At 37.3% G+C, this 16,871-nt stretch overlaps 2 protein-coding genes across 3 annotated transcripts in view; one reads left to right on the top strand and one right to left on the bottom strand.

The window, feature by feature from the left end:
• LOC109032282 (uncharacterized) overlaps positions 1 to 2,024 on the bottom strand; it is a 29,335-nt gene extending 27,311 nt beyond the window's left edge. The window contains exon 1 of one of the 2 annotated variants that reach the window (XM_072297699.1): positions 1,499 to 2,024. The gene's annotated coding sequence lies outside the window, so the exon portion shown is untranslated. The remainder of the gene's footprint in view (positions 1 to 1,498) is intronic. The other variant, XM_019044340.2, reaches the window with a different exon arrangement.
• Positions 2,025 to 7,130: 5,106 nt separating this feature from the next.
• Positions 7,131 to 16,726, top strand: LOC109032240 (uncharacterized). Its single transcript, XM_019044263.2, has 6 exons — positions 7,131 to 7,488; positions 11,303 to 11,395; positions 11,567 to 11,732; positions 12,725 to 12,861; positions 15,315 to 15,440; positions 15,791 to 16,726. Exons 1-6 carry the CDS (start codon positions 7,398 to 7,400, stop codon positions 15,973 to 15,975), a joined length of 798 nt encoding a protein of 265 aa, XP_018899808.2. The 5' UTR covers positions 7,131 to 7,397; the 3' UTR covers positions 15,976 to 16,726.
• Positions 16,727 to 16,871: the final 145 nt, after the last annotated feature.

The following is a 16,871-nucleotide window of genomic DNA, read 5'->3' as shown; positions in this document are numbered from 1 at the left end:
CACAAAATGTAAACTTAGAAAAACACCCAGTATTCTATCAAAAACATAAAGCATGAGAGGTGATTGACCAAAAAGGTAGTCTAGTATTTTTAGGAATCAGGAGTGTATACTCCGTGAAAGTCTTCATAAGGCCTTTAAACTTCGAGCTACCACGTAAATTTTCTCAAAAAACATTTTTCGCTACATACTGATACGGCGCGGCACACCACGTGTACAATTTCTTTGCAGTCTGTGATTACGTGTTATCTGTGTAGTGTGATAAGGAAATTTCCTATGCACCCTTTCTTCTTTTTTCTTAGCACCTTTACCTATCACAAACTCTAATACTGTCAATCTACGTGGAGAATTAAACCCACAGTAATGTCAACAACTTTCTCTATTGTTATCGATCACTGGAAATTCTCGATTATTTTACCGAATTTCCAGAAATTTTACCCATTCTCTTCTCAACTTAGTAAAATCAGGTGCCTGCAGATTTTAAAAAAATGGCTGGTTTAATTTCCGTTGATGGATTATTACTGGGAAAATTGTTAATTTTATGGGTTTCAGAAATACGCTAAAACGGAAACACGCACAGAAAGGAGAGAATGAAACGAGTGCATGCATTTTACAGTGCAGGAGGTAAAACATTAGCTGTTATTGGCTAATTTTATCTACTCGGCTTTGACCACATCAAAAAACAAGCCTCTTGAAAGGGATTTTTTGGCCTCTTTATGGGAAACTTGAGGACGTTGGTAACATTCGGCTAAAATGATACTTTAGAATGATATACACCTCAGGTGAAATGTTTAACCTGAGATCAACCATTGTTTTCGTGATCAAGTATAGCAAATTTCACACTTTGGCATTGAAATACATGTGTCCTGTACATGTGCCATAAATGTGAACGTTGCATTGCTGTATCGACAAAACCAGCTTTGAACCGAAGCTAATCTGTACAGTCACTGATGTGCTTTTGATTACTCTCGGTGCAGATTTTTGCAGTCTTTCGATTTTCGATCCGAGCCTCGCGTTAGAAATGGACGTCTAGAAACAATAAAAATCTGCACCAAAGGTAATAAAAATACACCGATGGTAAAAAACAACGGTGTCTTTTATGCATAACCGCAATGAATAACAAAGGCCTCCTCACCGCAAGAGAGACCGCGTTAAGCAGAAAGGAACCAAGCCACATCATCAATTGCCAAATTTAACCGGGCAATTGTATTTTTACATGAAAATAGCTCTGCGGATTTTTTTGCAAATTTTAGTGGATTTTCCACATAGTACGAAGCAAATTTCTTAAAAATTTCAATGGAATCTGCACAAACGCTCTCTTGTAAAATATTTAATTGCCCATTTAAATTTGGCAATAGCTCATGTGGCTTGGTTCTTTTCCGCTAAACGCGGTCCAGGAGTCATTATAGTCTCATTCCATAGATCCCTGGGACTGAGTGACCAAAAAGAAGCAATTTTTGGGATTTTTGCTACAAAAGGGGAAAAAACGCAAAAGACTAACTTTTAACAGAAGCTGAAAATATGATCTATCAACGTGAGATCCGGTGTTGCGGCTTTCACACTAGAACACTCGCCACGGAAGTGGCGTTGCTCGTAGGTTAAACGATTTTCGAAAGGGCTCAAGATTTACACGCAAACAGTAAGTTTCCTTAAAAAAAATTGCAAAGCCCCGCGATACCACACGCACTACAAGGCCATGAGCGCAAAATAGTAGGATATGGGGAAGAAAAGGACCACAAGGGCGAGCTGCCGGAGGAACTTCCGATCTTCCGGCCCAAAGTCGAACATAGTGACACCAAAATTTTTCCACAAAATTAAAAAAAAAACCCGAAAATTTAAAAAAAAACCGGGGGCACCGAGGAGCAAGGCGTGGGGGTTTGGTAAAAAACGGAGCTTGGGTTGTGGGAACGGAAGTGGGAGTCGGAACGAAGTGCAAGTGAGTCGGGGTCGAAAAGAGAGCAGGGGACCCGCGTGGAGCGCTTTGCTCGCATCGAGGTCTAAGTTCACCAGATATGAGTTGACAAATGATGATAGATAAGTGTAAAGGCCCCGGCTCCCCTCGCGCTTCTCTCGCGGCCGTGTTGCCAAGCGTCCATCGTGAAAGTAAGAAAAAAATTATGCATCATGATGCCTCTTTGTTGAGGGAAAAAACCGCAGGGGTATCCGAATGCTGCCAAATTTCATCTTATGTTGTTAATTTCTTTTTTAAAATTTGATAAAAATGCTTCCTTGAGGGAAAACACTGCAGGGGTATCTGAATGCTGCCAAATTCCATCTTATGTTGCTAATTTTTTTTAAAAGTTGATGAAACTGCTTTCTTAAGGGAAAACACTGCAGGAGAAGACCGTCCCCTTGGCGCTAGGAACAGCCGTTGCTGAGGCCTGTAGTACGTCTCCCACGCAAATCTAGGGGTGCCAATGCCGCCAAATTTCATCTTATATTGTTACAGTTTTTAAAATTTGATGAAAATGTTCTCCTGAAAGAAAGGGTGATGATAGGGGTCATTTTTAGGCCCATACTCTGAAAATCCTCAACACTGCAATATTTTCCTCATTGACGGTCCATATTTTACTGAATGCATCAGAATTTAGTCATTTTTGGTCTCTCTGGCTGCTACTAGCCTAAACATGAGCCTGAGGGCCAATATTGCCTTTGGTTTGCGCGGGTTTGCGATCAAATTAATGCCGGAAAATCCACATTTCGTCGAGATCGGCCCTCAAACCCATGTTTAGGTCAATTTCAGATACAGTTGTAGACCTGATAATAAACTGAAAATGACCAAATCATGATACATTCCCAAAAAATAGAGTTTCAACGAGTGGAAAATCATAGAGTAGAGAGTTGTTTATTTTTGAGGGAAGTTTTGAATATTCGTCTGAAAAATTTTCAGAAACTCTAGAAAAATTGCGAACAAAATTGTCTATAAAATTGGAAGAAAACTGTTCATAAGTTTGTGAGAAAATTCTGTTTCATCGAAGGAAATTTTGCACCGCTTGAAGATCCATATGGCGTTCTTCCATAACAGTAGCACGGCAGAATGGTTGACGATCTCTATGGTGATGACCACCGTCACCGGCGACGCCACCGATGACAGTCATAACGCCGGGTGGTCTCCGTCATCTCATGAACGTAGTGCGTGTTGCGTGCAAAGACTTTGAGGGCGATTCCAATCCCTCCTATACTCGTGCTCGAGTTGGAACATGAAACCAAACTTCTTTTACTTCTATTTTTCTTAAGAACATTTCTTTGGCATAGAATTTTGAATATTCTTGAATGTGAAAGAAAGAATACATTAAAAAAAAAAAAAAAAAAAAAAAAAAAAAAAAAAAAAAACGAGAAATTTTGTGCAGGAATATGACTGGTCATTCTTCATGAAAGCAAAACATCACAGAGTTTCTTCAACATCACAATCGAGATATGTGTTTTTGAGGCGTACAATCGATATGTGATGATAAGAGATGCGGATTATCTTATATATTTCTAAGCCTTTAACGTTACAAAATGACGATTAATAGCTATTAGTAGTCTCTAGAAGATCGGTGAAAATTCATCACCTAAAGTGACTGTTGAACGGAATAATAATTCATGTCTAGAGTACGCCAAGTTATTATATTTCGCGAATAATGCCATATTTTAGGTAACACGCAGATGCGGAATTTCCGACGCCCATACCACGCGATTGAATAAAATTGTAATTTTGTATTTTACTGACATTTTGCTTTCGGGCGAGGAAGGGAAATACCCTTGTTATTGTTTGCCTCCATCGTTTCAGCTGGTTTCGGAATCGGAATATTTCACCTGTCATTTTGCGTCGAAGGATAAACTCGTATAACTGAATATAAATCAAATTATACCATTGTAATTTTTATTTCCATTATTATAATATTTCTCCGGCTCATATCTTCTCAACGCTGCCCTACCCTCACTCCGTCGCACCGGCCCCTCTCCCTCCTCAGTTCGATAGAGTAAAGACCTTGCGAGGAACTTTAGAAAAAACTTTTAACTTGATAAAATTTTGGCGCATTGGAATGACAATTGGACGATTTTCTACCAAACGGAACTATGTGCATTGTGACGTGAGCCCTGTAATGCATGCATATATTCTTAAGGGTTTCAGGGCTCATGTCTTAATGCACATAGTTCCGTTTGGCGGAAATAGTTCAATTTAAAAAAAAATCATTTGGATCAAAAAGAACGTCTGATAAATATTTCCAGCCTTGCCGCTCTATGTGAGATAATCGCTGATTTCCCGTTGTCATTTCGCACAGAGGATTGAGTCAATAGGACCCTGGTAAAAATTGGCGATACTGTGTTTCAAAATACCATAGGGATTCTTATAGCCGGCTAAAGAAGGCTACAGCAAATCATTTAGCTGGCTGTAGAAAGTGGAAAAATCATACGGCCGGGCTACATGAAGCGATAAAGAATTATACAGCCGAGCTATAGTTCCTGTCGCCGGGCTTTACACTTTATCGCCTGGCTGTTCCTTTTTCGCCATCGATTATAAAAGGCTATAAGAAATTGTGTAGAAATTCGTGTGCTTTGGAAATCATTGAGTTTGATACGGAACCACCTTAATACTTACAAAACACACGTTATATTTTCCTTTAATACATATTTTTCTTCATCAATTAAAACGAGAATAATCATGCAGGATGTGCAAACATTTCAAAATCATGAGTTGAATAACGCTTACTCCGCCAGATTAAATATTAGAGCGTAACACAAAGCGGAGCGGCGACGCGCTGGCGCCTACAAACCTAACAGGGATACTTCACGCATTGTACAACGCGGGAAGTATCCCTGTTAGGTTTGTAGGCGCCAATGCGCGTTTCGCGCTGGCTGCCCGCCTGCCCATCGCAGCGTTCCACGGCGCTTGAAGCAACTATTTCACACCAGAGGTATTGCACAGTATCATACGAAACTGAAGGCGCTCTAGTATATTAGTAATGGCAGGCATCCATCAAAAGTACGGAGCTTTCCTCGCAAAATAAATCAAGATACTACGGCCCAAAAAGAGAGCAGTATTCCAAAACCTCACTAACTCCTAGCATCCATAATTAGTAACGTTTAGCATACACTTTAGCGCCTGGCTGTTGCTTAATCGCCATCGGCTATAAAAGGCTATAAGAAATTGTGTAGCCGGCTATAGAAGCTATTGGAAATCTTACAGCCGGCTGTAGGTCTATGGTATTTTGGAACACAGATTCTACTGCCAATTTTTACTAGAGAATCAAATTATGTAGACAAATTGAAGAAAAATATTCATAAATTTACCAAGAAATTTGTATTTTATCAAAGGAAATTTGGCAACGCCTGAAGGTTCATATGACGTTTTTCGTTAGCACGGCAGTCCAGTCCGATTCTGGGGTCGATTCAATTTTTACCAGGGGAGAGGTCGGACAAAATTCGGAAACTTTAAACTCTAAACTATAACTCCGTTCATACACAATTTTGAGATTTTAAAAGTAGCTTCATTGGTTTCCTCGTGAAATTTTCTTGTTTAATCACCCCTCAAAATTTAAATTGTGTCGAAATAAGCATAGAAATTTGCAGTTAAAGACAAAAATTTCATGTCCGACCTCTCTAACTGAATCAATTCACTGCGTGTCGTGTCTTTGTTGTGTGAGTGGAGGATATCGAAAATAGCCATCGAATAAGCGGTATTGGTATTTAGTTGCCAAATCATAAAATTATTTGACAATTCATCCTCAATCGAGAGTGAAATTTGAGCAGTGCAGTTCTGATTTGGCAACCCTCCAAATGCGCCGATATCATCCAAAAATCCGCTTGCTAATTTGATAGCTGGAATAGAGCATTAAACTCATGACAATCATTGACCCTTTTTAATTCGATCAAATAGACATTCGGCTTCCTTTTAGACCTCTCGAGTTGCCAACTTGAAGACTTTAGCTATCTGCGCTGTGAAAATATTAGCCCCTATTTATTTAGGCAAAGCTCTGTAAAAGCTTACGCGCAATATTCCAGTACAAGTATAAATTCATACTTCAGACACTTAAGTATGACCGTATAAGACCTTATAACTAAACTGACGGTAAGGCAGGTTCTTGAAACATACGATACTTGAAAAACAAAATCAATTTTTCCAAGAGAATTTTGGAAAATATATACATTGATAATTATTTCACTCGGCGCACAACGAGTAAAATTATCAGAATTTTGAATTTTCGGTCGAGTGAAAAGTTCATTGACGTGAAATATTGAAAGTTTAATAAATGATAATGATTCGCTAAAACTCGCACAGGAGAGAAGCAATTAATTAATCCGTATTAATCGACAGACAAAATGAATTTGAATATTTACTCGTGACATAATAATGAAGGAGTTATTTTTGAGTGTCCCTCTGCCAAATGTTGTGTCTGAATACATATCTTACCACAAAGTGATGAGAATATCGTGAATTTTCAAAAAATGTCCTAAACTTTAAAAAAATATCCATTTCTTTAAACTGTAGGGTCATTTCCCGGAAGTCTAGAAATCCCCCTTAAATTTTCATATTTTCATCCTATGTTATCTTCAAATATGGCAAAATTTTCCGGAAAACTTGATCTCTTTCTTCAAGGTTTTTGGACAAGGTCCTGAATCCTCTCTTGGCGCACATGTTGTTTGTTCTGTGACGAGAGAGATATCTCATTCTTCATCGTCCTGCCGCGTGCTACAGAAACGACGAATGAACCTTTAGACGTTGCCAAATTTCCTTTGATAAAATATGAATTCTATGTGAAGATGTAAACATTTTTTTTTCCAATTTTCCAGGTAATTTTGTTCGTCACTGTGTCTAAAATATCCGAAAATTTCAAAGAAATATTTGCAAACATTTCCTTCACAATAAATTTTTTACTTGGGGGAATTTGGCAACACCCAAATGCTCATACGTCGTTTCTCCTCATCACGGCAATGTATGAAGTCCTGATCTTTCGCATTCGATTCCTGACCTAGTCCAATGGTGCGGAGGAAGACGCGGAGGGTGGACAATTGTTGAACGGGCGGGAGGGGGGGGGGAGGTTAACGTATTCCGTGATTATTCAGTATTGACTGTCAGGAGATTATGAGCAGAAAGTTATGAATTTCGTGCGATGAAAGGGCTTCCCCAGTCACACAATACTCTAATACACTTGTAGGAATCCTCGGAGAACGGACCATTAACTTTTGAGCTGCCGTGATCGAAGCAGCCCCTCCGTAACTACCACAATTGTACCTAGCTGTTGCAGTTCTTGAGAAGTAGGAAGTGTGCCTCCACAGGGCGAGTAATTTCGTGACTCCTTTTGTATTTAAGTATCGCGGGCCTGTTCGAATCCCACAATTTTTCATTCGTTTATATTATTCGAATATCGATTCAAAGATTTCGATACAGTTTTTTCATAGAGCGAGTCTTCAAAATGAGGACCTCTTTAGCAGGAATCTGGCCGGAGGGTGTGGTTTTTGCAGCAGTAATTTTTGCCTCCACAGCGGCGAACTGCCCTTCTTTCAGTAAGTTTACTAATTAATTTATTTTTTAAGAGGAGAAAGTGTAAACAATCTTGAAACACAAAGTCTTTGATCATGCAGGCGCAAAATCTTATACTTTCCCAAATGTGCGCTTGGACTTCCTTTATGTGTTTATTTATTTATTTATTCATTAATTTAATTTGTATATATATTTTTTAAAATAAAATCTATGCATCGATGGCTAAAGTTAAAAAAATGCGTACCTCAGATTGCGACGTTGTGAAACTCCGCTATTTTTTTACTTTTTTTAAAAAGAAAACCCAACAAAAGTTTCTATTGAAATTTTTTGTGAACTTTCTCTGTTTGTTCTAAAAAATTCCCTCGGAATCGCGAAAAATATTTTGATTGGTTTGACTCGAAAAAAACGAACCATGATCGCAGATTTTTGAACTACACAGTTAAAGTACGCATTTCCTGCATTTAACCATCGGTATTCTGACTTGTTTACAATCTTTCTAAATTGCTGCCCTCTTCATTAGTCCAATAATAGGCATTTAACTCTCACTTTTACGATAGATAGGTCGACGGCATTAAACAGAGTCAGCCTACCTACATCTCACGTTGCCGCGTTGTCACGTTGTATAAATTTTTAAGAGTGACGAGAAATGCGTAATGGCACCTCAAGGAACTGAACCGTACAGCGGTCAGGAAGTGCAGCCTTCCTCTATGTAAATTGAGCCTAGAACATCAAGAACATACGCAAAAAATTTTTAGTCTGGATATTGCTTGGTTTTCATATGGAAAAAATTAATTATGAGAATATAACAATGTTTGATGTTGTTCGGTTGATTTTACTCAAAGCAAATTGGATTAATCATATGCTAAAAGGAACTATAATGGTGCGCGGAAATCCTATGCGGCCCCCTATAGTGCCTGTTGCTGACATGTCCTTTTTTAAAAGTGGTCTTTCAAAATTTGATAAATACAATCAGTTCCGTAGCTCTGCGCTTATCCATTCAGCGAAATATCCACCACGCATGCTCACACACTGCGCGACAGTGGCGTGGCGTGCTTTGCGATATATCGATTGCTATGCCATTTAAAGCTATGGTAAAGAATCGATTATTAAGGTGTTCGCTGCGAACACCCTGTTTATCGATCCTTTTCCATAGGTTTAAATGGCATATAACAATCGATATATCACAATTCACGCCACGCCACTGCGTGCGAAGCGACGAGAGCGGGGAATTCCCACGCTTAAGCGCGCGAAATTCGAAAAGGCACCGCTGAACGCTGCCGCGCTAAGGAAAATCGCCGAATGAGCCTCCAGGTGTTGCCAAATTTGTTTCGATAAAACGCGAATTTGCTGAAAAACTTGTGGATATTTATGTCCCAACTTTTCACAGAATTTCACTCACGACTTTATCTACAATGTTGAAAATGTTTCAGAAAAAATATTTGAACTCTCCTAAAAAATTAAAATTATATCGGAGGAAATTTGGCAACTCTCGTATATTCGTACTTCCCCATCACGACGGACTGGTCATCATACCTTTAAACGCCATAAATGACTCTTAAAGGTATTGCGAAAATTGTCACGAAAGAAAGTTGTCACGTAATGAAATGGTTAACTGTTCTTACGCTGCGTATAAGTCTTCAAAAGCTTTCACGGAAAAAAAAAATTGCTGATTCAACAATTCAATTGCTAAAAACAGTGAGTGCAATGTTTCAACGCAGATTTTACAACAAAAAATGCTACTTTAACCACCCCCGTGGTTAAATTAGTTTACAATGTGGTTAAAGTAGCATTTTTTTGTTGTGAAATCTGCGTTGAAACTTTCCACTCACTGTTTTTAGCAATTGAATTGTTGAATCAGCAATTTTTTTTTCCGTGTTTCTGTATGTTTCCCGACTCATTAGACATAAAGGTGCTGGAAGAGAAAATATTTTTCACCATTGCTATTATAGTTAGCTGGACTGGGCAAATGGGGAATCGCCACCGCATTAAACGGTTTACTTTTCTAGCGCTGCGTTTAAGTCTCCTGGCTATCCTGTGTGTTTCCGGACTCATTAAGGTGTTGGCAGAGAGAATATTTTTCACCATGGCTGTTATAGCAAACTAGACTAAACGAAGAGTGAATCATTACTTCATGAAAATGGCTTACTTTAATAACGCTGTGTTTAAGTCTCCAAATTTCCTGTGTGTTTTTCGACTCATTAAAATTATCAGGAATTCCACTCGAAATGGTCCATAATATTTGTGTATTCCCAGAGATGATGTTCAGCTGTAATCATCATCGGAGATTTCCTAAAGTGCTCTTATTACAGCTCCTAAGCAACCTTTTAGAACTGGCCTTTAGACCTGTGTGTTGTAACACTGGAAAAAAGATGCAAGTTTTAGAAGTATAGTTACAGTATGCGAGGACATATCGTTCGTCACAGGTTCAAAGACCTTCAGCTTCAGTCTGTGAGGAGAGAAATATGATTATTTATAAAAGTAGCCTGTTTCCTCAGATTTCTTTGATGACGATTTCAGATGATACCTTGGAAGAAATCCGTGATTCTATAAATTCACGTTCGACATATCAATATCATGTGATAAGCCTTCAAAATAGAGAATTTTTATTTTTATTTCAAAATAGAGAATTCTTTGATGATAATCTCAGATGATACCTTGGAAGAAATCCGTGATTCTATAAATTCACGTTCGACTTATCAATATCATGTGACAAGCCTACAAAATAGAGAATTTTTTACTTCATATCTGTAGATTATGAGCTCTGGCTTTACAAATCTAAAAGAAAAAAGAACTTTTAAAAATTTAGCTCTGATGCTAAAAAAATATCTATATCGTGCATATCTTCTTTGCAATACATAACAATTTTTCTCAAGTACCCCCCCCCCCCGCCCATTAAAAATATTTACAGACTCATTTCCGCTGATTTTGAGAGTCTCTCTGTAAAACCACCTTATCAAATAAACACTAACACATACATAAACTCTAGACAAAATTTTAAAAAAACTCTTTTGGTTCGAAACTCTTTTTTACGCAGCTGGGGACTTCCCGTTCATTTCTCCTTCTCTCCTCCATTTGTCCGCACCAGCAGTGTTATCCATCTATTTAAATGACAGAGAACCAAACTCAGCACCTGTTTGAATCTTCAAGTTCCGAATAATTCGCGGAATTATACCAAAAAATGGTTTCTCGTTCCATCAGTAATGTTCGTGGTATAATTTGGTTCCGATGGGCACATTATGCATTGCCACGGTTGTTGCAAATCGGTGTTATTTTCTCCTCTTATAGTTATAAATCATCATAAAATATAAATTCGTGGTTTCTGAATTTTTCCAATGTAATACCTTACTTCCAGAGTTTGAATTTTGTTTATTTAACGGCAGAAAATGCACATAATTGTAACTTTAATACAACGTGTAGTCAGCGACTTGAACGCACGGGTTGGAAATATTCCGGGCAGATTCATGATTCTCCCGGGTAAGCTGACCGTTAAAATCTGAATAATGCAAAGTTATTCGGTTGTTTCCCAAGCCAAGCCGCCTGCATCACACAGGTAAACAAGTGATCGAGCTTCTACAACGTAAAAATAGCTCAGGATCACTTGAACTTTTAACAAAGATATCATGCTGCATGTGTTCTCAGATAAAAAAATCCGATTCTGTTATTTACTTTTTGCCCATACTTCGGGCGTACTTCGGGCATACTTCGGCTTAGCTCTTACTAGGATAGTTAATGTACCCGGATATACCGATCAAACCTTAGTCAACACTCAGTTATACTGACTTTTGATCTATTATTGACTTTCACCTTCTCGTTTCATCATTGCTTTCTATTTTCTAGGAGAATTCTTTTCAAAATGTAAGAAGGATTCACCTTCCTTCGATGGATGCTTGGTAAACCAATTGAACAGAGTGAAGCACTGTTATTCTCACGGTACGTATCTCAAAATGGTTTATTAAATACTTTTTGAATTCTACCGTCATCGATTTTTTTGAAAATCTAGTCCTGATTTTTTACGTTTTATAATTTATTAGATATCAAAATAATACACGTGGTACTATTTTCTTGTATTAGTATTAGTGCTTTTCTATTTGTTTCTTTCAGGTGATACCTCATTGGGGATTCCATCTTTTGATCCAATCAGATATGGTGACGCGATTGGGGAACCGGTGACAACAACCATGCGCTACGGCAATTTATTCGATTGCAAACTCATACTTCCAAATTTAACTGAATGGGCGTGGTCCAATTCGACTTACACTAAAGTCAAGTGAGAATTCTCTTGATCTACTCTACGATATCATTTAAATCAATATTGAGGATCAAATTTTCTGTTGAACCTGTTTAAAGAAGGAGAGCTCTGCGTTTCCTCATTTACTAAGTTATTAGCACATATTTGTAATTACCTGACTTAATTGTAAAGTGAGTCGTGAAAAGTACCTAATTAAATTCTAACATCTCATTTCAATGCTGAAAGGGAAACGCAATTGTTTCTTAATTTCCACCATTTTTGAAATAATGAAATATCGTAATTGAAATGCAACTACGATATTTCAAATGTCTCTGACAAGTAAGAAATCTTCTTTATTAGGGTGCGCAATTCAATTTAGAGGAGCAGATTTGTCCTTTAAATTCGATTTTCGACACAAATAGTGATGCAGTCAGTAATAAAAAGTGTCACTTCTCTTGGGGATCGTAAATTTTTGACTCTTTACACCAATTAGTTTCTAATTCACCCTTCAGAAAGTTTACAACAAAAACTTCAAAACCACTTTCACGGATTCATTCAGAAAGGTTTAAAAAAACACCGAAATACTGGAAAAAATATTGAAGATGAATTCTTTTTCAAACCAACTAGACTTTCCAATTATTAGATCTTTGCACAGATTGGCTCACATAACGAATTCAACGTGAAAACACAGTTGAATCTTCAGATTAAGATCCGATTTCAGAATAAATAGAGCAGAAAAAATCTTTATTGATTCATGCTCATTCCTCACAAATAATCGTAATGTACATATATATTAGGATTTCATTCATTAGCTCTCGAAACAAGGAAACTTGCAGGCAGAGCAGGGAGAAACCGATTAATCTTCGGATTTCGTCAATTATATTTCAATGCTGCTAAATCTGCTCTTTAATAAACTTTGCTGAAAGAAAAAAAAAAAATTAGGTCATTCTTCTTGCGTCACATGCAAAATCTTTGGTAATAAATCAGTCGACTCGTATAGAAAGTATCATCGAATGTTTTTGTTCATGTAGGACCGACTTCAAACGTAAAATGGTGCAAATTTACCAGACCGTACCGCTGAAGCATGTGAAATCCGATGTTATTGGCAGTGGTGAGATCTTGGGCGTCCCTTTCTTCCACAGGAAGGGAGAAGCTGTTCTCGATATGAGTAAGTGATATTTTAAGGATTATGCATGAATTATGCGTGTAAAACGATCACGGGACTACTCTCACAAATTATTTTTTCGGTGCTTTGTCTGATAGATTTGTCGCAGGCAATTAGCAATCGCCGGCAATTTGTAAGGAGTTCACATGTTGTTTCAATAACTCGCAATGATGCGCATCGACATAATAAAATTTTTAAGGATTATGGTCTTCAAGAGCATCCGCTCGCCTTGGAGCGCCTTCAATTTTTGTGATACTCCACGCTTTGTCATTAAGTTAGTTTAGTTGCCTATCCGATCTCAACCCCAACTAATGTCACGGAGTTCACTGCACGCTCTTCTGAGAGTGCCTATTTCTACTATATTTTTACGGTGGGAAAAGTGCATATTCACATTATAGACAAAATAATTAGCACTCTAATCTTATTATTTTGTTTTTGAATTTTATGATTTTCTACATTTATTTACAACTGGCTTGAAAATTGCCTGCGACAGATATTTAATTAGTTAAACACTAATTTAGTTACATCATAGATATTTGGAATTTCAATATTATGGAGACACATATTCTGAAAAATGAAGCCTCAATTGAAAAAAATTTCATACACTCGTGGGTCATTCCATTGTAACGGGTGTGACAACAATTTAACTTTAAACAAGAATTTGAACTCTTTCTTGGGGTTTAATTAAAAAATTATCTGCAGTAGCAGAAAGAACTTTTTTTATAGATCATTTTAGTTTATCAGAAATTGTTTTTACTTTGTTCCATTCCTCAGGAAAAAATTAAAATGCTGCGTAACGGGCGTGACCGATTTTGGAAGTGAGTTTTTCCTCAGTGAGTGTAAAGTGGAAACTCAGCGAATTTTATGAATTTAAAAATCTGATTAAATTATATGATGAAGCCAAGGGTTTTTGCTTCATCTGCCGATGATCCGTTTTCGATTATCTTTTTTTCTTTCCTTGAAAAATGGGAGAGTTTGCGTAACGGGTGTGACGTAACGGGTGTGACAGATTGTCTCTCTGAGGTCCATCATTTCTGAGAGAGTTTAAAAGTTAAAAAACTTACTTTTCTTCTCATACTCTTATCGCAGGCAATCCTAAGCAGTAAATCAATCAGCAATTTGACGCATTTTAATGTAGAACATGCCAAAACTACATTTTTCTACAAGGTGGCCCAGACCTACCGTTTGCGTTACGGGTGTGACGTAACGGGTGTGACAGATTGTCTCTCTGAGGTCCATCATTTCTGAGAGAAATTAAAAGTTAAAAAACTTACTTTTCTTTTCATACTCTTATTTTAGGCAATCCTAAGCAGTAAATCAATCAGTAATTTGACGCATTTTAATGTAGAACATGCCAAAACTACATTTTTCCACAGGGTGGCCCAGACCTACCGTCCCAGGGCTTTTCTTCGGGTAGCCCAGGATTCTCCTTTCGTCCCCGCGGTCTTGGACCTCGCATGATCCAAATTAACCAAAAAAAAAATCCTGGTACGGTAGATCTAGGCCTATAGTAAAGTGAAAATATTTCAATCCAATCGGAGAGAGTTCAACGAGTTCTATTTGAAGTCCTTTTGAGATAGGTGTATTCACTTTAAATACTGAAATATGGCAAAAAAGTTGGCTATCTCTCTCTTATTAGATGTATACATACCTCTAATTGTGCATATGAGTGTATTTCTTGTGATAACCATAGAAAAAATGGTGAGAAGTGAGGCAACATCTGCATAATTGAAGCCTCTTCTCATTGGTCACACCCGTAACGTGTCACACCCGTTACGCAGTTTTGCCTATCAATTGTTGAAATAAAAATTTGGAAAAAATACTCCAAAGCTGTACTTGACTTGAAGACGTGCGGAAAAAATTAGCATCTCAAAATAACATGAATTAAAATAGTTACATTAAAAAACCCATGTTTTGCGTAACGGGTGTGACAGTTAGTACACTAAGTTTTAAAAGTTACATATAATACACAGTAATTACTTTTAAAAATTGAAACTTTGCAGGAGCACATTGAATCAGTTTCTTGACAACTGCAAACATAAACTGATACTTGGTTTTGGCGGGAACACCAGAAAATATTGCTACCAAACTGTCACTCTTTTTACAGTAGGATGAAGCTAACCAATGGGGTTACAAAACACGTGAAAATTGCGAGAAAAAAAACAAAACGGATGTAAACCCCATATATTTCCAAAAACTAGGAGTATTAAGGAGTCAAAAAATAAATATTGTTGGGTCATTTGGAGGGGGGAAAAAAAATACCCCCCGGACTACCTAGGCGTGGAATGACCCTCGTATGAGGCCGTAGTTAATCTTGCTATCTGAAGAATGTTCAATTTTAAAATGTGAAAATTTGAAACCGACTAAGATATTTTGTCCTAGATATATTCAAACAACATATACAAATTTATCGAAATAATCAAGTTTGTCTTTTCTTCTTTTTTTCCAAATATTAGTTGGAGTGAAGCAAAAGTTCACGATCCAGATGCAACCAAACGGGCAACTTAAGGTGAATTTGGCCATTCTTAGTTTCAACGATATGGCTTTGGCATCTCGAGGTCTCCTTCACGACGAATTCGTAGGTAAGTGTACTGTGCTTGTATGAGCACGTCTTCGTCATTCAATAATAATTTTTTCTAGTTTCCCTAAGCTCTTCCAGACTTCCAAATTTTTCTTGTGCATTTTTGTTGCAAAATGTTTCTACGGATCTGGGCGTTTCCTTGGAAATTTCAAAACCACCAAATGCGACAAAAAAAAAAAAAAAAAAAAAAAAAAAAAAAAAAAAAAAATCTCGAAAAAACGACACTCGTTTGCCAATGCCGAGATTTTACTCTTAATGATTTACATGTTTGGATTTTTGTTCCTAGTGTTTCACTTCCAGCATTTAGAATCACACAGAACATGGTGTTCATATTTTTGATACTTGTTTCAGAAAAAGTAATCAACAATTTGATGAGACGCTTTTGGAGACTAGGATATCCTTTCTTCCAAGGCTTCGCGTATGAAATATCAGACAAAGCCAAGACCATGCTGTTCAATCAACTCTTCAAACAAATAGATTGGGAATCCCTATTCGGACAGTCATTTCCAGGGGCTCCTTCTCATATCAGGCGATAGATTTATTTTGTATAGCTTCCCTACTTTTTAACTAATTGGATAAGAGGATATTGGGGTCTAAATTTCATTGTAAATTTGTAAATATGTGATTAGCGCTAGTTAAGCTTCAAAGGCGATTTTTTTTTAAATTGCTTGACATACAGCATATTTAAGTTACATTTCTCACATGTCATCATCATTCAATGTGGTTATAAGGATTTCACTCCATGATTTTTTTTATTTTTTTATGCGTGCGCGTCAAAAATTACCGACATTCTTGCTCGCACCTCAAATTAATACTATTTTAGTGGCTTATTATTTATATCATTGTGTACGAGTTCCTTGTTGACGATCATTTTGTCATTTCAGTGATCATTATTAAGTAAAATTTTGTACAAAAAATTTTAAGTATAATAAACAGACTTTAATTCTCCTACACTTTCTATTTTTTGGATATCGATTTTCAACAACTGAGTACACATACAACGCAACGAGAATATGAAATGGGCCGTGCTAAGATAATAGTAGCGTCTTGATGCAACTATTCGTGCTCAAATGATGTGCGTGATGCAAACCCAAAAAATGAAGACGCTCGGCTGACTTTTCTTCGCAGCCCGACAGATGTGCGCTGTGCCATTGTCTCAGAGTGCCTGAGTTCTCTCTCTCGCTGGAAAGCAGATCCTCTTTTAAAGCAAGTATTTTACAGTGGATTCTAAAAAAATGATCACAAAACTCTCAATGAATATAATTATTAAGTACTCATCAGATGGTCAGTATTTAAGAGACGTGGGTCTCTAATAAGTACGAGTATGTTGCGGACAACGCCAATGCCCTTCCATTTGGCCTTTCACTATTTCTCTTAGCATTTTTTCGTAGTCATTGGTGAATACAGGATTACAGAGTAATGTAGTGAGATG

The sequence above is a fragment of the Bemisia tabaci genome, chromosome 3 (genome assembly GCF_918797505.1).
Source record: "Bemisia tabaci chromosome 3, PGI_BMITA_v3".
NCBI lineage: Eukaryota > Metazoa > Arthropoda > Insecta > Hemiptera > Aleyrodidae > Bemisia > Bemisia tabaci.
This window is presented reverse-complemented; position numbering and strand designations above follow the sequence as displayed.